Below are 26,362 nucleotides of genomic sequence, written 5' to 3'. Positions count from 1 at the left end.
TCAATAGCTGTATCTCCCAAATTCATCCACGATCAAGAAGCTAGCTACCTGCCACGTGGCATTGTATCTACCGTCCATCTAAGATTGGTGGCCCCCACTACTCCTAATTCATGTCATCACACATTATATTGTACTTCCTAGAACTCTAAGACATGCCATCCCATTTATTTCTTAATTTATTAATTATTAATTGAGATAGTTTTTAGGTATTTTATAGTGTTTATCAATTAAATGATTTGTTTTTTAGATGTTTTCCAAGTAGTAAATACAAGAAGAGTAAATCTTCAAATTCATTTTTAAAACATTTCATATTTTTTAATTTAATTTTTGAAATATTTTTTAAATATTTTAAATTATCACATTAGTATTTTTATCACTTTTTTTACTCATGATGTTAGAGTTTATTGATATAGCACGTTAAGTGACATTACAATAATATACAATTGACAATTCTAATTGGTTACTATCACGATAAATTTATGAAATTAGATCAAATTAATTCTAAATTGATAAATTTCAATCCATTGAGATCCTCCTTAATTTAGGATTGATCGCGCCATGTTAGCAAATTTTAATGCTGCTAGTTGCAGAATAAATAAAAAAGCTAACGTGACTAACTTAAATTTTTTGAAAAATAAATTTAATTAAATATTTTTTAAAAATTAATCCGAAAAACGAGTGATATTTCAGAGACGATTTTAATTATTTAATCAAAAAATTATTCGCGTATTGTATATAAATAAAAAGTTAATCATGGAATAAATAAAAAAATATTAACTATCACAAAATTATTTAATTATTGAAAATGTGAATAAAAATGAGTTTAAGAAATCTTTAAAGTGAGTAGAATAAGACAAAAAATTTATCTTTGGATAATTAAAATAAAAATTATTTTTAAAGTGAAAGCCTCACTTTAGAAGATATAGACCTATAATAATAACAATAATAATAATAATAATAATAATAATAATATCTCTTAAAATAATTAATCACTAGTGTTTCCAAAACACCTTAAACAACAATCCAACACAATAAATTTGTGAGGAAATTAAAACTTTTGATAATTATTGGGAGGCTATAATGGGTTATATATATTGAAAAGGAAAGTATAAATAATTGATTATGTGAAAAGGAATGGGAATTATGCGGTGAAATGTGTGGCTCCGAAGCTTGGTATCCAAACAAAGTGTGGCTTCTTATATTTTCATCAAAATTCAATAACCTTGCTATCAAGCAAGACATGCTTTACTTGCTATTCTTACTATCATGGTGTAATTACTTTCATTTAGATGGTCATGAAATTAATAAATTAAAGCTCGAAAAACACAAAAGGTAAACATAGATCGCACATTTCGCATTTGCAAATTCAAGAAACATGATTGAATCACTAAAAGGTCAATCTACAAAAGAGAGACCTTAAAGCATGAACTTCCTAATGGAAACAACTATATAGAGAAAAAAAATGTCAGCATTGTTTGATTTGCAATTTTTTTTTTTACTTTTTTAATATTTTTTCATAAATTTACAAAAAAAAAAAAAGTGAAACAAGCCCTTAGAATTTGATTTTTTTTAATGCAATATTAATGTAACAAAATTAAATTTAGTTGTTAATGAAATTTCAATAAAAAATTATCAAAATAGTGATCGATTTTAGTGACCAACAAAATCAGTTGTTAATACTTAATAGGGATTATCGATTTTTTTTATACTAAAAAAAAGTTAATCGCTAAATGTTAGCATCGAAGTTGGTTGCTATTTCTAATTTAACGACCGATCTTCAATCAATTACTAAATGGGTCGTTATTTTTGTAATTTTTTATAATGAGACGTGATCGGATTATTATATTTATTGAGTATTATATTTTACAAAAATTTTCAATTTGTTGATGAATATAACCATGATAAAGTAACACACATAAAATTAAAATTTGTGAGATAAATTATGTTAAAAGTTATTCCAATCATTGGAGTTTAAGTATAACCAACAATATTGCGTGCAGCTTTTGTCAAAGTACTTTTAAGTACAATTATTCATTAAAAAAAATTTGTTCATATTTTTGTTTGATCTATTTGTACTTCAAATTATACTACTGACCTAATTTGGCAGGTGCTATATTTTCCCTCTCCGGAAATTCTTACCAAGGAATATATATGTGACCTAAAAAAGTTAAACATGAAAAGTACCTGTATTGTGTGAAGTTTAAAAATAAAGGGAAAAGTTGGAATAATGTTAAAAAAGTTGAACTAGTGTTTTCACAGTTAATTTTCATTTCAATTTCATTTTCTAATTAAATATAGGGGGCTTATTTTATAATCAACTTAATGCAAGTTTAATACGAGCAATTGATATGGACCTTGACCAATAGTTTCATGTTGCAATCATAGGTCGGATATATAATAAGAGTAATCAGTGCTAGAAAGAAAGAATTATGTCTTTTATAAAAATTTTAATTAAATATAATTGTGTTTAGTAGACATTTACATGTGGTTTTGGCTTTTCATTTAAAAAATAAATACTCAAACTGGCCTTAAAAATTTTATATTAAACATTTTGATTTTTTTTTTTTACGAGTCTAGATGTTTTAGAGAAAGGTTAACCCCTCTATAAAAGAAGTAATTTCTTTTATATTAATATTTTTTTAAAGGTTTAATTATTCGGTTGGTCTTTATAGTTTCGCGAAATTTTCAATTAGATCTCTACATTTTTTTCCTTTTAATTGGGTTCCTGTACCAATTTTTTTTTCAATTAGGTCCCTCTTAGCAGTAATGGACTTAATTTTATAGGGACTTAACTAAAAAAAAATTGATGCAGGGACCCAAATAAAAAGAAAAAAAAGAGTAGAGACCCAATTAAAAAAAATTAGTGTAAGGACTCAATTAAAAAAAAAAAGTACAGGGACCTAATTAAAAATTTTGCGAAATTATAGAGACTAACATAGTAATCAAACCTTTTTTAAACTTAATATTTTGTAATAAAATTTGCAAAAGATATATTTGTTTAACACACATATTAAAAAATTTATTGGAATTAATAGAAATACTAATTTGTCGACAAAAATAATTTTCTGAGACTTTTAAATAATAAAAATATATTAAAAATCAGAGTGTCCAACCTGAATATTTGTTAGAAATTAATTTAGATGTTTACTCTAAAAAAACTTAAATATTTATTTTAGTATTTACGTTTAGATTCTAATTTTATTTTTTTTATAAAGCAAGTAATTGCCTAATCTTTCTTAAATGTAAGTACACATCCACATCAACCACGTTAGTAATTTTTTTGTGCGATTGTTTTAAAAAATTACAACACAAACTTAACAAAAAGTGAGGTATTAAAGTTATACGATAAAATAATTATGTTAGATTAGTCGAGTGATCAATTTACTCATTTGCTTAAATAAATATCGAGAATTCTAATTTTACTTTGTACATGCAGCTACCCATTAGCTAGTGACAAATTCTTAAATAGAACTTAAATCCACGAGACCACGACGGATCTATAGACAACAAAAAAAAGTTATACGATAAAAAAGGGTTAAGAAAACTAAATGAGCAATATATAATTAATTCAAAGTTTAAGAAAGTAAAGTGTACTTTATTATTATTATTATTATTATTATTATTATTATTATTATTAAAATGCATATTTGAAAAATAAAAAAAGACTCAGATTATAAATTTGTACATTTTAAGACTCTCAAAGGCTACAATAGGCATAGGAATGTTAAAAGGATAAAGTGTAATTAACCCTACTAATTATATGCTAATTTGAATGTAATTACTAAAAGGGCAAAGCATTTATGTAGTGATGAAATGAACAAAGCTAGGCTGGCAAACAAGTTGGCTAACATGGGAATGTAGAAAAAGGGAAAAATACCAATTCATATGCAATTGCATCATCCTCTTTATTATTTATGCTTCTGGCCCTCATGACCTGAAATTCTGTTTCCTTATAATTCAAGCTTTGATTAATTAGCTCTTAATTAACCTATTTAAATGTATGTGTGGATTTATTGATACATACATGTTCTTATGGCGCATCATATGCTGCCACAAAATCACACTTTTGAAGCCTAAGATCAAGAACAACCTGTCATATTAATTGTAAATAGCTAAAATTCATTGTCCCTTTTCCTTCAAATAAAGCAAATTTCTATCCCTTAGTAGTGGATCTAATGCATTGGTGTCTCTTTTATGTTTTTTCATGTTTTAGTTATTTGTCCCTTGTAACTGCATAATTTAATTCTTCTTGCATGTTATTCGTAACATTAACAATGAGGATTTAAGAAATGGAAAATAAAAGGAAAAATTCCAATATAGGAATTAATATCCTTACCGCTGGACAACAATGGAATCATGTTTATCTTTTACCATCAAATTTAAATATGATATATTAGATAAATTGATAAAAGGAAAACCATATATGTTTTTGAAAGTGCCAAAGTGTTTAAAAAAGAGCATATGTATATTGAAAAATTTTTAAGTGTACTAATTAACTGGTGTTTTAATATTTTTTAATTGTTGATTTTAATTATAAAATTTATATATAAGATATATAATTAAAATTAATAATTAAAATTTACTGAAATCTTTATCTTTATCTTTATAGTAATACAAATGGAGAGCTCATCTGCTGACGTGGCACTCATACGTTGAATCTGGAGTTTATTTGCGTAGTTATCGTCACTAGAAATTTTTATATTTATATTTATAAATTATAAATTATAAATTATAAATTATAAATTATTATTTACTTAGGTTGTTATTTTTAAATTTTAAATTATATATTTAGATTGTTATACTTAGGTTATTATTTTTTAAATTTTAAATTATTTTATTTAGGTTTTTATTTTTTAAATCTTAGATTGTTGTAGTTAGGTTGTTATTTTTAAAATTTTAAATTGTTTTATTTAGGTTGTTATTTTTAAATTTTAACACTATTTTTTAAAAATTTGTTAATTCTGTTTAGCATTGTTTTTTAAATTTTTGTAGAAATTTTTCAAAAATTAGAGCTACATACGTATATTTAGAATTTTAAAAAATTTTAATATATTTATTTACTTTATCTTGTAAATTTAATTCAAATTTAAATTAAAGTCAATTAAATTTATAAAATTTTAACTATAAGTCAACTATAAAAGTATAAGTTATGAGATATGTATAGCACCATCATTTAAAGTACATTAAACCCTTTTTTTACATACATCCAAAATCTAAAATTTCTCTACTTATTTCAATCGCTCGTATTAACAAAATCGCAGAAATTAAACTTACAATTGACAATTTGTGTGTACGTATACGAGTGATACGGTTATGAACACTACCAAAGTTACGAAAATTCTTCATTGCCATACTCAATTGAGATGGTTTGGCCCGACGAAGACGTGAGTTTTCTATTAATATAATTTTTTATTTTAAATTTATATTATTTATATTTTAAATTTGTTTGTTTATTTTCATATAATTGTTCTTTGATTTTTGTTTATCAATTCTAGGAAAGGAAAAATACACGCCTCGGTCAAGAAGACTCTTATGTCTCGATTCATAAATTTACTAAAGGAAGACCAAATAAGATATTTTAGTGTCGGACTCAATGATGGTAACTTCAATAAGTGTTCTCTTTAATCAATTTAAAGAACATATAAAAAACGTTGCTTTAGTAAATTAAAAAAAAAAACATTTATAATATTCATATATTACTCTTTATAAGAGTTGCCTTTAAAGATATATAATAAACTTGTGGTGGTAAGCGTTGCTTAAATATATTTTTTTATCATATTTTAATTCCCTCCAAATATTTTAATAGAATTTTTTGAGTCCAACACTAAAATATCTTATTTGGTAAGATATTTATTCTTTTAGCAAATTTACGAATCGAGACACAAAAATCCTCTTGACCGAGGCGTGTATTTTTCCTTCTCTAGAATTGATAAAAAAAATAATCAAAGAACAATTAGATGAGGATAAACAAACAAATTTAAAATATAAATAATATAAATTTAAAATAAAATAAAAAATATTAGTAGAAAACTCACGTCTTCATCGGAACAAATCATCTCAATTGAGTATGGCAATAAAGAATTTTCGTAACTTGGCAGTATTAATAACCGTATCACTTGTATACGTACACACAAATTGTCGATTGTAGGTTTGATTTCTGCAATTTTGTGAATACCAGCCATTGGAATAAGTAGAGAAATTTTAGATTTTGGATGTATGTAAAGAAAGGTTTGATGTACTTTAAATTGTGGTGTTACACATATCTCATAACTTATACTTTTATAGCGGACTCATAACTAAAATTTTTTAAATTTGATTGAATTTAATTTAAATTTAAATTAAATTTGCAGATAAAGTAAATAAATATATTAACAATTTTTAAAATTCTAAATTTACGTCCATCTTTTGAAAAAAATCTACAAAAATTTTGAAAATAGTGCTAAATAGAATCAACAAATTTTAAAAAAATAGTGTTAAAATTTTAAAAAATAACAACCTAAATAAAACAATTTAAAATTTAAAAAATAACAATCTAACTATAACCATCTAAGATTTAAAAAATAACAACCTAAATAAAACAATTTAACATTAAAAAAAATAACAACCTAAGTATAACAATCCAAATATATAATTTAAAATTTAAAAATAACAACCTAAACAAATAATAATTTATAATTTATAAATATAAATTTAAAAATTTTTAATGATAATATCTAAATAAATAAACTCCAAAACTCAACGTATGAATGTCACGTTAGCAGTTGAGCTCCCCATTTATATTATTATAAAAATAAAAATAAAGATATAAAAATAAAGATAAAGATAAATATTACAAAAAAAAAAAATACTAAGATAAAAGAGACAAAACATACTAAGTATGGCATACATGTTGTTGTATATTGTAGTGACCAATTTGATAGTTTAGAAAATAGTATTAAGAATTAAAGTAAAGAGCTGAAGAAATATTAGATTAAATTATTTTAATTCATTTGAAAGTTTCATTCATAGATTAGATTAAAAGTGTTTTGATTTTTAAGTTGATTCTCACAATTTGTACATGACATTTAAAAGGTCAAACACAGAAATTAGATTAAAAGTGATTCCAAATAAAAAAAAAAATTAATTTCAAATACAGATTTTTTTTTCAATAAAATGGATTATTTTGTAATCTCATATTAAAAAACTTTCCATTAAATTTCAGTTGCGGTGGGAAGATTTCTTAATGTAAAGAAGAAAGAGAAAGGTAGACGGAGTCATAGATTCACATTCACACACACGCGTTCTACATTCAGTCGCTTCCTCAAATTCAGATACGTTTCTGTTCATCAATGTCTTCAATCTTCACTAGATTTTGGTAATTAACTCTTCCATTCTCATCCTTTTTATTTTCATTTATATATTTTTTCATTTTCAGTTATATATATTTTCAGTTAAGATTCCGATAGTCGTTTTTTTTTTTTTTTCCTATTCTTATTGTTATAGCTTGAATTTAAATTTTAGTTATGATGAATTGCAAATTGGTTATCAGGTAGAAATTTTGGTTAGGTTTGTTTTTAGGGTTTGATAATTTTTTTGCAGATTAGTGTTGCCTTCTATGGAGTAGGGCTTAATTTTACTTCTTATTATTATTATTGTCATCATTATTTTTTTAATGCTTAGGGGATCACAAGAACAAGAACAAGAACCACCTCAGCAACATTTGCATCAGTCATCTTCAATGAGCTACACAAGTTCTTCTTCTTCTTCTTCTAGGCCTTCACATGTTCCACCTGCTGAAGCTGCTGGAGTTATTGCTGCTTTGAAGGACAAAAGGTTCACCTTAAAACTACACCTTTTGAAATCAGTGTTTGATTGATTCCGGTTTTGGTTTGAATCCTACTGGATTTGTTAATTATTGTGTAGCCGGGAAGCATAATTTTGAAATAGTATCACATGAAAGAGGGTTGGTTTTAGCTACAATATTCTTGTGCTTAAAGCTTTCAATCATGTTAAAGAAATCTTAAATTGCTTGGATGGTAACATAGCTAGTTCTTTAGATGGTTCTATCAGTTAGCATTCTCTGATCAATCTGAAATTATGGAATTAAGCACCATTAAAGGGAGAAAGTGAGTTTAATCACCATTGAGTTAAGGTAGTGGGATTCACACATAATAGAAGTTACGAATTCAATGGTGATTAATCTCTTACTTTATTACTTTGTAGATCTTCTCATGTTACACGTTAGATGATCTTTTTCCAAAATTATGAACCATTTAATCCCTTGAATGATGATGATTTTAGTGCTTTCCCCTTCTTTACAAATTTGCCAGTGTTGATGAGTTGCGGAAAATTTCGTCCGAGAAAGATGCCTATCAACGGTTTTTACAGTCGCTTGAACAGGTCAAGATTCAAAATAATGTAAGTTGCATGTTATTGCTTCACCTTCAGTGCTTGATGTAGAAATATAGTGTTTTTTACACTTGATCCTGCAATGACTATACTTATTTATGTTCTTAACCCCTTTTTTGCTTGATGATATGATCAGCTGAAAGATGAACTATGCAAGGAGAATATGCTGCTTGTTGGTGAGATTTTTTATATTTTATTTTCTTTCTTGTATTATCTGATAAAAATATGTTTCTTGAAGATAGTCATTATTTGTTGTATTATGAACTGACAAACAACTTGTGTTTTTGTTAACTCAGATGAAAATTTACAAAAGGAACCTCGTGTTTTGGGACTAAAAAATCAGGTAAGAAGAAACTGAAGGAAGTAATTCTTATGATTTGTGTAATTCTTATGCCAAGTGTGGAATATTCAACATTCTATGTAAACAGTGTAGAATCATTCGGACAAGTGAACTAGCTGCTGCACAAGAGAAACTAAAGGAGCTTGAGAAACAGAAAGAAGAAATGTTGAAGTTGAGTTCCCTACCATTCCTTCTTCATAGGATTCAAGGTATGCTCTGAATAATGATAATCAGTCATTATAATACAAAGTTTTATCCTGATCAAAAGTTAAAACCTTCCTTATCATACGATGCAAAAAATCCGCAGGGGCTATGAACAAGGCTGAAGAAGAATCAGAAAATCTGCACCAACAATTACTTGATAAAGAGATTGATCTTGGAGCTTTTCTGCAGAAATACAAGAAGCTACGTATTGCTTATCACAGTAAAAATCTGATACATCTTGCAGCTAGAACATCAAATATTTGAGAACCAAATTATGAAATATAGAACTTGAGAATGTAACTCCTTGTTTGTCAAAAGTACAAAAATCAATAATCTCTGGTTACATACGTCTATGTTCTTTCTTTAATCTTATTCTCCATTATCTTTATCATATCATCAAGTGACAAAATTGTCTTTGCAAATATAATATTTTCCCCTACACTAAGACTGAATAATACTATCACAATATACTTTATCTTTAGAAAACCCTGTTCACATAAGGGATTACTAAAGTTCATATCCTATGCTTACAAGGCATAAATTAAAGTAAATTTTTTATAACAACTTGCTTGATTACTACATTTTCGTTGTATATATCTTGATCTTCTTCCATTTCCCTTGGTTGAAGAACCTCTACAACGGTAACCAACTGGCTCCAAAGATAAATACTAGTAGTAGCAAATAGCAACACCGAATCTCAGTCTTGTTCTTGTAAATAACCTAACTCTTTCTCCCACTTGAGACCAAACATTTGCCTACCAAAAGGCACAATGAGATTATACCGGAAAACCTACAAAATAAGTATAGATTTATTCGTCATTACTTATTACACATCATAAATATCAAAGAGTGCACATTTCCCTATTCCTAAGTCCTAACAATTAGCAAACAATAACAACCAAGTCTTGTCCAAATTGATGGGCTCAGCCATAAATCATAAATCACATTAACATCTAACCTTATCCCAGTAAGTGAAGTTGGCTATAACATTGTAGTGTCCAATCATAAATCATATTAACATCTAACCATATATTCATCAGAACTCCTCTCCCCATAGCTAGAAACAAAACCCAATTTTCATAAATAAATGACTTTAACTCACCATGTTGTTAATGTCTCTTAGCTGCAATTTCAGAGCCACTGAACATTCATACCACTTAGAGTGATCTCCACTGCATTTACTTGCCCAAGCTTTCTTCAAGGCTGTCCTAAATTCGGACACCTTAGATCTTATCTCTTTGTTAAGCTCAACCCACTCTGGTGCACAACCATTTTTGGACAAAATCCTGTATAGAGTGTCTTCAGCTGGATCAGCATGAGGGTTTGTGTCAAGCTTAAGCGGCTTCCCCTTCCCAGGCAAGTTCTCAAAATGGCCTTCTTCCATGGAATGCCATATCCTTTGCTCAACCACATTGATGATGTCAGTTTCAGACCTGTCCAACATCCAACAGGTATTGTCAAATAACAAATACTAGAGAATGGGGTAACCGATTCATCAATTCCTTAACATGCTGGCAATTTTGGACATTTAGGGAGTGTTTGCGAGTTTTGATTTTGGAGGGAAAGAGAGAAAAGCAAGAAGCCAAGGCCTGAAGTATTCTCTCTCTTTCCTTCTGAAACACCAACTGGCAAACACATCCTTAGTGGATGTGAAATTAAATGATCAATAGACTCCCAGCAAAGAGTACTAGTATGGTGCACGTTTCATCCACTAGTATCTATCTGATTTCAATTTTCAAATCCATCTTCTTCATTCACACACTAAAATCACCTAGTTATCTACTTCTCAAATTGTTTCATATTGAGAATCGATTGGTTCTTATTTCTTAACGTATTAATACAAATTATAACACTGTAGTTCTAATATAAACCTAATTTTGATGAGCCGTATCAAACTCTATAGTTTCTATAATCACTGTACCTTATTTGATTAGAATCTTCTCATACTCCTCTATTCTAACATAACACTCATATTCAGTGAAGAACAAGAAATATCATATATACATAAATATATACATCAGATAATGAATTATCAACAATTAAAATAATGGAAGCTGAAAGTTGCAGAAGCCAATAATGAAGTAATTAAGTAAAATTCTGTTGTGACCTGACGTTGTTGCGCTGGCCACGTAGCTCCGGAGGAAGTTTACGGTCGTGTACGGCGTCGATGACGGTGGAGAGACGATCCACCAGCTTCTTCCCAGCCTTTGGAGATTTACCTGAAGAAGAAGAAGAGAAGGAAGAGTGCTGTGTGGTGGTGGAAACAGCAGGAGAGAGCGGCGGAGATCGGTGGAGATAGAAGAGAAAACGCGATTTGATTGGTTCCCGAAGCAACGTGGCCATTTATGAATAATCGTTCTGTTCTCCTCTTCTGTTCTCTTCTCTTCCTATTCCATCTTCTTTCTTCTTCTTAGTTCTTACTACTTCCTCTCTTATAGGGTTATATCTACTTAATATAGCGCTTCAAATTTCAAGGGACTATGAGAATTGAGAAATAAATAAACAAACCATTTATAATAGTGCAATATTCAACTAAATAGAATAACATAACAGGAAGAGTTTTAAGGCACTGAAAATATCGGTGTTCCAGTTATTTTAACCATTGATCTAAATTATAAAAAATATATACTATATATTAATTGAAATCAACAGTTAAAACAACTGAAACATCGGTGCATTTGAAATTTTTTCTAACATATATATATGGTATTGAGTATGGACTATAGCTCAAAAGAGAATTATACTGAAATTAAACGAGGCAGAGATATTCGTTGTTCATCATCTGTTAATAATTTAAGAAATTCTCTAAGAAGGGTATCCCAAAAGTGAAATTCTGGATTTAGGTTCAAATTTTTGCACACTATATTTAACCTATGAGTGACTCAAATTTTATTTAATCATAAAAAAAATTGTACAATTTAAATATAAGCAAAGACAAGTAATAGAAGGTAAAAATTATAGAACACCATATCTTACTTAATTAGTCCAACAAATATAAATTAAATTGGAAGTGATTTTTATTTCCAAGGTATGGAATCCTGAGTTTTGAAAATGCTCATTTAGTGGGAGAAAGAGAGAAATCTTATTTACTACTTTAGCTCTTTAAAATTTAAATAGAATATCGCTACCTCAATATTACTTTTACTTTCAATATACACTATGGTCTATGATAAATAATTTGTTACTCACCAGAATGCTACGACTTAAATAATGAGCTACTAATATAATACATGAAGTTGTGTTTTGTCAATTGTATTTACCTTAACTAATACTACTACAATATTTGCGCGTTGTATATATGTGCTATTACCTAGAGAATATTACTTATAACTAAATTTCATAGACCACTCAATTATGTCATAACATTGTTTTGATACTTAATATAAATATAAATTTCACCAGAAAACATATGAACCCTCAACTTACTTATATTACCAACCATGTTTATATACACTTGGAACTACTTAAACCATCCAACTATTGACTAACAGATAAGACACATACGTGCCTCATTCACATAAATGTAAACCCTTGAACAATTTGCTAGCAGGATTGAACTAATGAATATAGCGACATATTGTTTCCCTTTAAATCAAATTCCTCTTGGTATCTTTTAGTACAAAAATGGTATCAAATAACCTGTCACCAATACTAAATACAACCTCATAATTTTCATGTATAATTAAAAATAGAACACCCTATGTAACTATTTCAGACCACACACATTCTTGGCTCATTGTAATAAGCCGGCTTCCTTAAGAGCAGCTTTATAGTCTTCAACACTTTTTTCTCGTACCTGCATTTCATTGACATGAAACACGAGTTATTGAAGATGGGTATTATGTTCAATGACTTTTTCCACAAGCATACTAAGCCATAATCAAATTCTTCAGATTCAAGTATGTTCCATCGTACTCTATCGAGCATCAGATCCCAAAAACCATCATGACATAACATACCTCTGATACACGGGTGCCAAAATGGTTCTCGATCTTTGACATCAGCCTTTCATCTTTTTCATCATATATTAGGTTAAACACAGCCCCTGTAGGATCAAATGAAACAAGTTACTATTTTGCATTATCACTGAAAATATCATACAAAATATGAAGAACAAAATCTGGAATTAGTTTCCTTTGGAATGAAAGCATAAAAACTAAAAGTTGTATGTAAAGAAATTCTGTGGCCTAACAAAGTTCATAACAAGTTACAAGTCCAACTAAGAGTCTATATGTTTAGGAGTGGAAAGTAAAGATGTATTAGTACATTACACTGAACAAGAACTTACCCTTACGGCCAAATCGACCAGCCCTACCAACTCTGTGCAAGTACACCTCATAATCAGGCTCAAATTCCCGTGTATACTCCGCAGTATGTTTTATTGGGAGATCATAGTTGATAACCAAATTGACCTAAATAAAATTGTAGGATGTCATAACTTTGAAAAGAAAATACACACAAAAAGAAAGGAAAAGGAGGAGAGAAAATTGAACAAATTCAGCACCTGTTGCTGATCAAAGCCTCGAGCAAGAACATCCGTGGATATAAGAACTTGAGTCAAACCATCTCTGAACTCTTTGACAATTTTGTCTCTCTCTTCATGGTCAAGAGCACCTTGTATCGACGTAACCTCGTACCCCATGTCGACAAGTGACTTGTGCAGCATTTTTGCACTCTGTCTCGTGCGCACGAATATGATGGTTTGGCCCACATTTTCTCCTAATTCGAATATGTAATCTTTTATCACCTCAATCTTCGACAACTCATCAGGGCAGCGAACTTTATACTGCTTCACTGCGTCTAAAGAAAGCTCTTCTTTCTTAACAAAAAGTTTATTATGGTCCTTTTTAACTGTCCTCTCAACAAAGTTCTTGACAATGTCATTGAATGTGGCAGAAAATAGAAGAACCTGGAGATTAAAAGAAACAAAAATATATATATCAACACCTCACACAAGCATACCCAAATATTTGAACTAAATGCATAGAAATTACATCTAGGCCAATAAATCAATTCAAGTAATGATGCAACGATTCAGATCATTAAGGTGAAGTGGTGAAGATGCAATGACACAGTACATTTAAGTAGATGCAATTGTTCGGCTGCACAAATAAGAAGTTTCTCAAATATCAAGGAACAATTATATTTTCCTTCAACACAACTTGCAACCTAATTAAAGCAATCAATTAGGATATACGTTTCATCTTTATATCTAAAGAAGAATTCTCGAATGGATTGAACTTTGCATACATGCATGCAGACTATAAGAGAGGCAGTTCAACATACCTGGCAGCTAGAATTGAATTTTTCTATTTCTTTCATTATCCTCAAGGAATCATCCTTAAAACCATCCTGCAACAACACAGTTCATAGTTGTTTAGGAAATTCACAGTTCATAGAGTCAAGTGATTTACTAGTGCTCTCACCCTCTATATCCTCCACATAAGCGGAGAAGCATCACAACTTCAAGTTACAATTCTAAACTACAATGAAACTTTAAATCCTATCTAAAAGCAATCGCATTACATTTCATCAGAATGCAAAACTTACCTCAGCAAGCATTTGATCAGCCTCATCAAAGACAAGAATCTTCAATCTGGTCACACCCAATTTCTTGAAAGAAATCCACTTCTTTATGGTGCCAGGAGTCCCAATAACCACCTGAGCCTTAATTGGCTCCCGTTTTTGAATTGGAAGTGAATCCCTGCTATCTGTCGGAACGGCACACTCCGAGCTAATCCCTGTGTGCTTCCCCATCTTCCGGAGAACTTCAGTGTTCTAAGACACACAGAAAAAACCAATCACTTCACACTTCAAGTAGATACACTTTTTTGTTAAGTCTATTACTAACATGACTGGATAAACTTCTCTGAAAAAAATACATCCTCAGGGTTGAGAGGAATTAATTTTCTACCCTTTTTTAGAAAGTGACGCTTTTCTTATGTCTATCAAAAAGTATACCTGAATAGCAAGCTCCCTCGTTGGACAAATGCAGAGAGCTTGAGGAGCTTGCACCGAAGGATCCACACGACTAAGCATCCCTAAAACAAAGCACGTGGTCTTGCCGGAACCGTTGTGAGCCTGAGCGATCAAATCACGATGCGGCGGATTCAAGATCATCGGCAAGCTTATAGCTTGGATCTTGCTCGGTTTCTGGAACCTCATCTCAACGTAGAGTCCTCTCAAAAGCTCCGCCGACAACTTCAGATCCTCGAACGTCGCCGCCGAGGTGTACGGCGTGTCGCCAGAAGTAACCTGCACCGAATCAACAAAAGTTAAGAAAGTGTAAACCCTAGCTGATGAGAAATTGAGTAGTTGAGAAATCGCGAGATGGAGAAGTCGTGATTGGAGAGAAAGAGATCGAACCGCTTGGATATTGGAGTCTTCCGGATCGTCTAATAGCTTCGGAGGTTTCTTGTTTTCGTCGATCGATAATTCGTCGACGTTGAGCGACGGCGATGAGCTAGATGGAACCGCTGTGGTGGGGGCGGTTGTTTCATTGGCGGCTTCGGCATCGTCGTCGGCTTCGTCGGCCCAGCTCTTGTGTTGAGCTGGTGGCGGTGGCGGAGAGGATGTTTTATCCTCGCTGGCGGCGGGTTCAGACATGGTTGTGTGCGGAGAGAGAATAGAGTAAGTGGACTGAGGGTGGAAGAGTGAGAGAGAACAAAAACTGAAAGAAGAGACTGAGAAATTCTTAAAATAAAATCATAAAATTTATAGATTAATTAAAGATATGATTTTAAATTAATTTTAATTAAATTTTATCTTAATAAGTTAGATAAGATTTTATTTAAATTTTAAATACTTAAAGATATAATAACTAATTTAAATTAAAATTGATCTTTATACATTATATTAGATTTAATTAAAATTTTAAAATTTTTAAAAATATAATTAAACAAGTTAAAATCAAATCTAAATTAACCAGCTTTAAAATAGAAAAAAAATAACTTAATTAGAATTAAAATTGAATTTAATTCTGATGTATTCTAACAATATTTTTTTTTTCACTTGATTACTTAATCTTCAAGTAATTTTTAAATCTGAATTAAATCTAATTAATTTAGTTACACACGGTCTAAATTTAGTGAATTTTTCAATATTTCATGATTATTTACACGCCAACTAATTTGAAGAAACTCTTGGTTCTTTGTTCTCCAAGTCAATACAATTGCACTTGAATAAATTCTGGGTCTGCGTAATTTCTAAGATTGGCGTAATATAATTTTTTGAATAATAAAATCTTTAATCTTGACAAAATTACTATTTTGCGTCTTTTGTTGTTATAATAACGAGAATACCTTTTTCGGGATACCGATAATGGAAGCGTGAGAGAGAAGAAAGAAGAGACTAGAGAGTGATGGAAGCTGTTTCTATATAAAAAAATGGGCTCACATTGTTATTGGGCTTACATTGCAATAATGGGCCTATATGTGTTTGTAGAAGTTATTGGCCATAAAGCCCATATTATTTATTCTGACAAAAGAAGTAATTTTTAGTATATTATTTTATTTCATGCATGGTTCATGCACATTAACACGTTAACGAGAAAACGAGATGCAATCTTCACTATAGCTTAAGAAAAAGACCTAGGAAATGAAATTAAAGTGTGTGTATTTCTCGTAAAAGTATTTTTCTGACTAGCAATATGCTTATGGATTTAATTTTAATGTCCTATCAATATAAAGTAATTTTATAAATATACTAAATTACATAATATCACACTAATAAAAATAATTATTTTTTATATTAATTACATAAATAATTATAAAAATTAAAAAAATATGTTATACATACAAGTATTTTTAACTTATAAGTCTTATGAGTTGAGTAAAGTTTAACAAAAATTACATTCATCAACTGGAGCGTGATAATACGAGCGTTAATCGTTTTCAAAGCGTGTAACAGTCTAAACTACTCGCTAGCACGATATTGTCCACTTTAGCACACAATGCTGTCCACTTTAGCACACAATGCCTCACGGTTTTGTCTTTGACGATAGGGATGCTAGCCGAAACTCCCCACACTCACTCGTCAAAACGCGTCAGCGTCCTCGCGTCAAAACGCGTCAGCGTCCTCGCTGGCACATCGATCCGAGCTCCAGCTCTGATACCATCTGTAACAGCCCAGACCACCCGCTAGCACGATATTGTCCGCTTTAGCACACAAGGCTTCACGGTTAGGAATGCTAGCCGAAACCCCCACATTCACTTATCAAAACGCGTCATGTTAGGGAGAGGTATCCACACCCTTATAAGGCATGCTTCGTTTCTCTCTCCAACTGATGTGGGACCTTACAAAGCGCGCTCTCACTCACCATTATGGAAGACCCTTCTTCTTCTTCTTCGCGTTCCTCCTTTTCCTCCTCCTCTTCCTTCTTTTTTTCATTCTTCTTTATGTTTCTCTTCATTTTTCTTCACGTGTTTCATCTTCATCGTTGTTTTTTTTATTACTGTTGTTGTTGCTGCATTTTTTCTCCTCCTCTTTCTATTGATTTTGCAACATTATATATATTTTTTCTTCTTTGTTTGATATTTTCTCCCAAAAAAATTTATAAGAAAACGAAATAAGAAGATGAGGAAGAAGAAGCAATAGCAGATGAGGAGGAGGAAGAGGAAGAGTTTTGAATTATGCAGAATTAATTAGAAAAAAATACACCCAAATATCTTCTTGTTATACCGAAATTTGCTGTAAATACAGAAAAATATTTTCTCTAATGCTGTATTTTTTTCTTCTTTTTTTCCTTATTTCTTTCTTTCTTTTAGTTAATTGAATGTAAGTTGGTCATCTTCCAAGTAATTTGGCAGCATTATGTGTTTCTTCTTTGTTTGATTTTTTTGTTTTTATTCTTGTTAAAAGAGTAAAACAATAAGAAACTTGATAAGGTAAAATAGAAAGGAAAAGATGAATAACAAAAAAAGAAAATGATGGTGATGATGATAAAAAAAAGAAGAAGAAGCAATCAAGCAGTAGAAGATGAGGAGGAGGAAGATGAAGAGTTTTAAAATATGCAGAACTTATCAGAATAAAAATACACCCAAATATTTTCGTATTATATCCAAATATCTTCGTGTTACACCAAAATTTGCTGCAAATATAGAAAAATATTTTCTCTAATGCTACATTTTTTCTTCTTCTTTTTTTCTTTATTTCTTTCTTTCTTTTAGTTAAATGAATGTAAACTCATCATCTTCTAAGTAATTTTGTAGCATTATGTGTTTATTCTTCTTCTTTGTTTGATTTTTTTGTTTTAATTCTTGTTAAAAGAGTAAAATAAGAAGAAACTTGAGATGGTAAAATAAAAAGAAAAAGATAAATAAGAAAAAAAAGAAGAAGATAGTGATGATGAAAAAAAAGAAGCAATAGAAAATGAGGAGGAGGAAGAGGAAGAAGAAGAGTTTTGAATTATGCAAAACTTATCAGAATAAAAATACACCTAAAAATTCTTAAAATATACCAAAATATCTTTGTGTTATTATAGCCAAATATATTCGTACTACACCTAAATTTGTTGTAAATACAAAAAAGTATTTCTTCTAATGCTATTTTTTTTCTAAATTAAATCATACTTCAACCACTTGATTGGATTCAAAATAATAATCAATTTCGTTTTGATTTAATTGACAATTTTGTTACGGCCTGGCCCAGGCCATTCACGGGTTGACCCAACCCACTGATGACCCGACCCGAATGGTCGGGCACGTACAGCTCACTCAGCGACCTGGACACGTGTCCTCGTTAGCTCTCCACTACAGCTGTGAGAGGAAGCTTCGAGGAAGGTGGGTCTGTCCTTGCAGGGCTCACCTCTGACACGGTATAAATGGGAAAGAACATGTCCCTCCCCAAGGTACGTGATTCACCATTCTATCTCTTTCTCGCCTGCACACTCTATTGACTTGGACATCGGAGTGTCTTTGTAGGTGACACTCCCTTCACATTGAGAGCTCGGGACGTTGGCCCACCAACTTCTCCTTCGCTACCTGACTTCAGGCTACACCCCACCTATTCAACCGAGTACCACTCCCGAATTGTCTGGTACCGAACAAATTTAAAATTGAATTATTTATAATTTTTAATAACGAGATAAGTGATAATAAAAAACAAAAAGAAAAAGAGACACACAAAAAATGTAAAAAATACATAAATATAAATAATTTATATGACTTATATGAAAAAAAAAATTTCGTACATGGAAAATAATTCAAAATTAAAACAGATGTTATTAAATAACCGTATCAAAGAATTAACACTTATCAAAATTAAACTATGGTTATATATGCAATTTCGGAATCTGTCATATCTTTAATTAAAATTACTATTACTACCGTAGTACCAATCAATTTTAATTGAACATTTCACTTGCCTTGATGGGGATTAATTACTGTCTAGCTCAACTTTAAGCCAAATCAATTGAACACTTTGATTACAAATGATGAAGACTAGAGCAGATGGTTTCAGCATCAATTAATCCACGTTTTTCCTATTCACTTAGTACTATATAATAATAACAAATGTCCATTATTATAAGTAAATGAAAATATGATCAATGCCACGTGTTTCATTTAAGCAAAAATAATTTTAAAAAAATCTAATAAATGTCGTTAACCAGTGTCTTAACCAGATTAGTAAGCAAAATGTAAGTGAAAGAAAAATCAAATATTGTTCTTAATAGAAACTTATTTACACAGTATATATGTATATATGGTTTTATTTGAATAATTAATTAATATATATGAACTTCAAACTTCAAAGCACCTTCCTAAAAAATTGCAAAGTACGTAGTATTATACTATATTTTTTGGGAGACTATTTCTATATATATATATATATATATATATATATATATATATATATATATATATATATATATGAACAGCTACAACAAGTGATAGCCAGCTTTGCATGTGTGGGACATGAGACATCCCCTTCATTTTACTTTTTATAAAAACACCATAAAAGAAGGAAAATAAAATGATAACCTACTTAATATGGATGATTTTATAAAATAAAAATATAACTGCATTTTTTATTATAAAAATATTTTCTTCATTTTTTGTTTATTTTTTCTGCCCCTTTATCTTTTTATATTGGCTAAAAAATTTAAAAAAATTTAACATTATAATTTTTAATATTTTTTAAAATTATAAAAGACACATAAATAAGAAGGTTCGAGTACAAAAATAAGAGGATTCGATTTGTATACCAAAAATCGAATGGTCCAATTTTTATACCTCTCAAAATTTAAACGGTCCGATTTTTACTTTTTAAATTAAATTATCTCATATTTTAAAAAAATATCACATTAGATCATAATTAAAAAAATACCATTGTTAATTCAATATTAAAAAAAATGCCCTATATTCGTATAAGTGTTCACATTACACATGTCTTGTTCTATCATTTTCAATCTTGGTATGCTCAACTCACATAGTAGTATGTGATTTTCAATCCAAGATAGTGTAAGAAGGTCACATATATATACATATAAAATATTAATATTACTATTAATAATTTTCGGTATATTTAAAAATTTACAATTTTATATAGTTATATTGTCTCTGACAAGTATACTGTTATATTCATCTGTGATCCACAAAACAAATACATTTGAATTTAGATGAATTTTGTTGGTAGATAAAGTATAAAAAGCACCAAGTGTTAAAGGGTCTCTTTCATGTGGATGTGGGGGATATCAAACATATCTATCTTGTTATTTTCATCATTATAATCCATTCCTATTTTACTAAATCCAAATCTAAGTCTATTATATTAAAGGTTATACAAATTAACAAGTATAAGATTTTTAAGGCAAAAGGATCTACCGAGTGACAAGACCATAGCAAGGAGGACACTGAGGTTTAGAGAATTAGAGGTCATTTTTAGTTTTATGAAGCAAAAATACACACTTTTGTTACTAACAAGAAAAAGGAAAAAAGAAATAAAGAAGGAAAGAGAAAAAAAGAGGGAAAAAGTATGTTAAATAAATGTTTATTAGAAATAAAATTCAGTTTTCAAATGAAAGTAAGAAAAATATATTATGTGTTTTATAATTTATTACTCCATTATTTACAAAAGCTTGAAAAATAAAAGTTAAAAGTGTGTGGATAGATTCGGTTTTTCTATAGTTATTTAGTCATTAAAAAAAAATAATTTACATTATTAATTATTTTTGAATTAAAATAATAAGACTAGATGAATAATAAATATTATAAATTCAAAATAATTAAAGTAATATTTTACTATTTTATTAAGAAAAATATTAGAAAACAATGATTATTTTGAATAATATGAACAACCACAAATCAAATAAAAATACACTAAACTTTTAAATTAATTTTCTAAATTTTAATATTAAAATAACCATCTATACACTAATAAAATAAATATTCAATATATCTATTATTTATATTATTTAATATTTTCACCAATACTTTTCCTTTTATTAATATTCTCAGTTTATTAGATAGACCATTTACATATAAGCATACTGCATACATTTCAGTGTTAATCTCTTTAATCCAAACACACCAAGTAGCAAGCAAGCTAGCAAAAGCAACTAATTCATGTAATTAAGCACTAATCAGCAATTAATCACAGTCTATTAAAGTGTCTCTCACACTCTTCATTCTCTCTCTGTCTAGCTTCACAAGTTTCAAAAAGAACATTTCAATGCACCGACTCCATTAGACAAAAAAAGAAAACAAAATACACAGCACAAAAACGAAGAATCGTAACAATGCGGTGTTCTCTTACAGCGGTGGTTTTCGTTCTGGCCACCGTGGTGGCGACGGTGGTGGATGCCGGCGTATTGCTTCCCTTGGAACGCGCGGTTCCAACTACTGGCAGCAGGCGCGTGGATGTGGAGTATCTGAGGGCGCGTGACAGAGCGCGTCATGCTCGAATTCTGCGTGGTTCTGGTGGTGGCGGTTATGGTGGTGGTGGCGTAGTTGATTTCTCAGTACAAGGAACCTCCGATCTTAGCTCAGCTGGGTACGGGTAATCCTCTCTCTCTCTCTCTCTCTCTCTCTCATTTTTTTTTTCTTTCTGAATTTTAATACAAGAATTCATAAATTATGCTTAGGAAATGAGTATAGATTGTAGAACCATTTTAGCTTAGCTAAAGTAGTTGTTAGTTTGTTACTATGCTTTTTGGTGCACATTGATATATTTAGAGTTTAATTTTGGTGCACACTCACTCACACTTGAAAGGTTCTCAAAGTGACAAATATGGTGGAACAGAGTGAGTATTAATAAATGAATCTTCATTGATATGTCCTCTTTTCTTTATTTTGTAGCAAGCATTTATTGCAATTTGTGTATTATTTAGAAAAATCTGCATTAGATTGTGTATTTTCTACTGAATTTCGTTTTGTTGTTAATGGATAATTGAAAATGAGATGGTTATTGAGTGTTTATTTATTTATTTGTGTTCATTTTGTTTAGTTTAGACTAATGTTTTTCGTGCTTGCTATTGCTAGTGTACCGTGAATTTTCCTTTCCTCAGTGGCTAAATCTTTGATATTGGAAAGTTACTCTTTATTCTTCACTGACTTGTTTTTAACTAACAAATACCATGTAATAATGGTTTGAACCTGAGGATAATCTTTTTCCTTTTCTCTTTTCTTTTTCCCCCCTCTGAAGGTTGTATTTTACCAAGGTGAAGATGGGAACACCTCCAAAAGAATTTAATGTGCAGATTGATACCGGAAGTGACATCTTGTGGGTTAGCTGCAATACTTGCAGCAATTGCCCTCAATCTAGTGGACTTGGGGTGAGGATTTTGGCACTTGTTGTCTAATCATGCATGCTCGTTGTACCTTGGGAAACAAGGTTCTAATTTCGAGAAGAATTTATTGTTTTTCTTGTTGCCTGTGTTTGTAGATTGAGCTCAATTACTTTGACACGGTTGGCTCATCCACAGCTGCGCTGGTTCCATGCTCAGACTCGATATGTGCTTCTGAGGTTCAAGGTGCAGCTGCTGAATGTTCTCAGGCTAATCAGTGCAGCTATACTTTTCAGTATGGAGATGGAAGTGGAACGACAGGATATTATGTTTCTGATGCAATGTATTTTGATATGATCCTGGGACAGTCTTCACTTGCTAACTCTTCAGCGACTGTTGTTTTTGGGTGAGTATGTGTGCTTTTTACTGTGAATAAGGTTTATGTGTCATCTTACTCATCTATTGGTTTTGCTATTACTTCCATGTTCATTTTGATGCTTATATGGTCCGGTTGATAATTATTTTGTTAATAGGTGTAGCAACTATTTGTCTGGAGAATTGACTAAATCAGATAAAGCAGTTGATGGAATTATTGGGTTTGGCCCTGGTCCTCTATCTGTTGTATCACAATTGTCTTCGCGTGGTATAACACCCAAAGTTTTCTCTCATTGTTTAAAAGGAGATGGCAATGGAGGAGGCATACTGGTTCTTGGTCATATTTTGGATCCAAATATAGTTTATACTCCACTGCTTCCATCACAGTAAGTTCTTCTGCACTTTGTCTACTTTAGCCCCTTGCTAGTGACCCCCTTTTTTTTATTTTTTCAAAAGCAATATTAAAAAGAAATTTATGGATATAAAATATGAAGTTGCTCAAGAATTGGGTTCTTAAAATGTTTGTTATCCTATTATGCTTGCTGTACAACTAATTGATAGTTTTATGAGATATATTACGTAGGTTTGACTAGTTCTTGGTTAAATTTCAGACCTCATTACAACGTAAACCTCCAGGGCATTTCTGTGAATGGACAACCCCTCTCAATTAATGCAGATGTATTTGCAACATCTGCCAATCGAGGAACTATAGTCGACTCCGGTACAACATTGGCATATCTTATTCAAGAGGCTTATGATCCTCTCGTCAATGCAGTAAGTTCTCTTGTTACTTAGCTGGAAATTTGAGTATTCCACTTTTCCAGGACAATATTCTCTCTTTGCTTCATCCTTGATGAGGTATTTGTATTGTAAATAAATAATGAGGACATTTCATTGACATGTCTATCCATTGAATTCATTTGGATTCTTGTATTCATATCTTATTTGTCTGGTATATTTTATGATTTTAGTTAAAAGTTGAGTTTGATCCTTAAGAAGTTTTCAAAAGGGGAACAGAAAGGAGGCAAATAAAATCCTCACCTTGTCTATCTTCTAATATAAGAAATAATATTCTCCCTGGCTATAACATAGTCATGATAAATTTCTGAATGAATTTCCAGATTACTACAGCAGTGTCACAGTCTACAAATCCTTTTATTTCAAAAGGACTTCAGTGTTATCTTCTCTCAACCAGGTTATTGTCAATATCTATAAATCCTTATTCATCATGAAAGGAGAGTTTTTCCATATCTCATTAGAATTTATGCTTGTTATGTATTCAGTATAAGTGATATATTTCCTCAAGTCAGCTTAAACTTTGAGGGTGGGGCATCAATGGTTTTAAAACCAGAACAGTACCTTATGCATAATGGTGTCATGGTAAGTATGTCTATTAAATGTTGATCATATTATTTTCGTAAGATATTCTTCAGGATTTATGCTACTAATAGTACTCTTACATGCCACTTTGCTTTAACAGGATGGTCAGTCATTGTGGTGCATCGGTTTCGAGAAAGTGCAGGAGGGAGTCTCAATTTTAGGAGGTCGGTTTCTTGTCTCTCAATTGTGATGGTGAAAACTCTGAAGATATGCCAGCACACTGCTACCCTTATCTTTATAATGCTGTGTATTTTGATAATTAAAATTTGATTTTGTTTTACTTGATAACATCCTAAATAAGCATGCTATTAATGAAGTAGTACCTTTTTACCTGTTTGTATTACATAAATTATGCATGAAACTTTTGGATCAGCAAGTGAACACAACTATGTTATTTTTAGTTTATCAGCATTCATTCCCCTTCTCCTTGCAGATCTGGTTTTAAAAGATAAGGTAATCATCTATGACTTAGCACATCAACAAATCGGATGGGCCAACTATGACTGTAAGTTCACCACAGGAACTCTTTTACTTTCTTGCAAGGAGTCAAATATGATCCTTTGCCTTGTCTTAAATGTTGAATTGCTACTCAGGTTCCTCCCCTGTAAACGTTTCTGTGGCTACAAGCAAGGATGAGTACATCAATGCCAGACAAACGAGTGTCAGCGGTGTAGATATAGGCATCCTCTCCAAGTTACTACCTGTAAGCGTTGTGGCTCTCTCTGTGCACATAGCAATTTTCTCTCCATTTTTGTAATTTAAATCCAAAGGCTCAAGTTTTATTTTTCAACCACACTTCGAAAGCTACCTTAGATGGCCGATGTTTTATTTGTTCTCGGAAAACCCCTCTCATGTTTGGATCATGAGTGGTAGCTGTTTCTATTCATATTTATTCTGATTGGGCATGCTCACAAGAAAAAACAAAAAGAAGAACAAGAAGAGGATGTCTTCCATTCACCTGATGAATTTGTAAAGGAAGCATTCTCTTGGGAACGTGTAGAAATATACATTAGTGTCTGTATCTATGTAGTGGATAATGGTGTATTGTTTATACAGTGCTGTGAGGGATTTGTGTTTTTCAGCCCTATCAAGTTTAGCCAAGTGTATAGGAATTTCATATGGTTATGGCACCATGGTTGGTGTTCAGGCATTTTATGATATTCACTGATTAGAATTGTCACCTTTTTTTCTCAATAGTGAATACTTGTTATTTTTTCGGTGCAATATGTTATATGTTACTATGTCATTTTCAGATTGTATGAGAAATTTTTGTTGATCATGATATGATACCCCATGCAATGACTTCCATTACCATTAGAAAACAGAGTTGTGTAACCTCTGTTCCTGGTGAAATTGATTGGATGAGTGAATTTGAATGGGTTTAGTCAGTTATCACCAACAAAATTTTGTAACAACTTGTTAATTCTATCTAATCCTACTTTTGTTGATGAATGATTGTCAGAATACTATTAATCTCTGATAAATTATGGTTAGCTGGTGATGCTTTCTTTCATTTTGATATGAGAGATAAAGAAATGTGATTTGGTGATACCTGCCGACATTGTTGTGCTGAATATTCATCAATAATGTTACATTAATTAGCACGTATTATTTTTTTATATTACATATTTACATCTTTTATTGGTTATTATTGAATTGTTTTATTTGCATGGTTATCCTTCCTCACTTAATTTCTAAACTTTAAGAATATGTAACATTATTTTTGAACCTTTCTAAATGTATATTTTACTCAAAATAAGCGCATAGACCATCTCCAGTAGGGAACTCATCTCAGTCCCTATTTATGGCCCACCTGTCATAAAAAGTTTCACATCAGCTTTTGCGTCATAAACGGTAAATAGGAACTCAAAGCATCTCTCTCTTTTCCATTAGGAGGAACTAACTTTAGTCTCTATTGTGGTCCTACTTAATTAATTAATTAAAATACTTAA

At 30.6% G+C, this 26,362-nt stretch overlaps 4 protein-coding genes across 5 annotated transcripts; 2 read left to right on the top strand and 2 right to left on the bottom strand.

The window, feature by feature from the left end:
* The first annotated feature begins 7,151 nt into the window (after positions 1 to 7,151).
* On the top strand, positions 7,152 to 9,325 carry LOC130961125 (vacuolar protein-sorting-associated protein 37 homolog 2-like). Its single transcript, XM_057886808.1, has 7 exons — positions 7,152 to 7,354; positions 7,660 to 7,812; positions 8,310 to 8,397; positions 8,525 to 8,564; positions 8,685 to 8,731; positions 8,817 to 8,937; positions 9,036 to 9,325. Exons 1-7 carry the CDS (start codon positions 7,329 to 7,331, stop codon positions 9,194 to 9,196), a joined length of 636 nt encoding a protein of 211 aa, XP_057742791.1. The 5' UTR covers positions 7,152 to 7,328; the 3' UTR covers positions 9,197 to 9,325.
* Positions 9,326 to 9,410: 85 nt separating this feature from the next.
* LOC130961122 (uncharacterized) lies at positions 9,411 to 11,395 on the bottom strand. Its single transcript, XM_057886806.1, has 3 exons — positions 11,040 to 11,395; positions 10,035 to 10,365; positions 9,411 to 9,722 (listed from the first exon to the last, which is right to left on the bottom strand). The coding sequence occupies exons 1-3, from the start codon at positions 11,273 to 11,275 to the stop codon at positions 9,630 to 9,632; spliced, it is 660 nt and encodes a 219-aa protein (XP_057742789.1). The 5' UTR covers positions 11,276 to 11,395; the 3' UTR covers positions 9,411 to 9,629.
* Positions 11,396 to 12,336: 941 nt separating this feature from the next.
* Positions 12,337 to 15,616, bottom strand: LOC130961121 (DEAD-box ATP-dependent RNA helicase 38-like). The gene is made up of 8 exons (XM_057886805.1): positions 15,299 to 15,616; positions 14,894 to 15,187; positions 14,483 to 14,710; positions 14,219 to 14,284; positions 13,437 to 13,841; positions 13,221 to 13,344; positions 12,892 to 12,977; positions 12,337 to 12,728 (listed from the first exon to the last, which is right to left on the bottom strand). Exons 1-8 carry the CDS (start codon positions 15,536 to 15,538, stop codon positions 12,666 to 12,668), a joined length of 1,506 nt encoding a protein of 501 aa, XP_057742788.1. The 5' UTR covers positions 15,539 to 15,616; the 3' UTR covers positions 12,337 to 12,665.
* Positions 15,617 to 21,463: 5,847 nt separating this feature from the next.
* LOC130960598 (aspartic proteinase 36-like) lies at positions 21,464 to 25,590 on the top strand. 2 transcript variants are annotated; one of them, XM_057886042.1, is made up of 10 exons: positions 21,464 to 21,922; positions 22,574 to 22,703; positions 22,814 to 23,061; positions 23,189 to 23,416; positions 23,642 to 23,804; positions 24,152 to 24,225; positions 24,314 to 24,410; positions 24,511 to 24,574; positions 24,844 to 24,915; positions 25,004 to 25,590. In XM_057886042.1, the coding sequence occupies exons 1-10, from the start codon at positions 21,669 to 21,671 to the stop codon at positions 25,165 to 25,167; spliced, it is 1,494 nt and encodes a 497-aa protein (XP_057742025.1). In that variant the 5' UTR covers positions 21,464 to 21,668; the 3' UTR covers positions 25,168 to 25,590. The 2 variants fall into 2 exon arrangements, with proteins under 2 accessions (XP_057742025.1, XP_057742024.1); XM_057886041.1 differs by having other exon boundaries at positions 21,464 to 21,928.
* Positions 25,591 to 26,362: the final 772 nt, after the last annotated feature.

The sequence above is a fragment of the Arachis stenosperma genome, chromosome 2 (assembly GCF_014773155.1).
Source record: "Arachis stenosperma cultivar V10309 chromosome 2, arast.V10309.gnm1.PFL2, whole genome shotgun sequence".
In the NCBI taxonomy this organism is placed as follows: Eukaryota; Viridiplantae; Streptophyta; class Magnoliopsida; order Fabales; family Fabaceae; genus Arachis; species Arachis stenosperma.
Note: the sequence above shows the minus strand (reverse complement) of the source record. Positions and strands in the feature narration are given on the sequence as shown.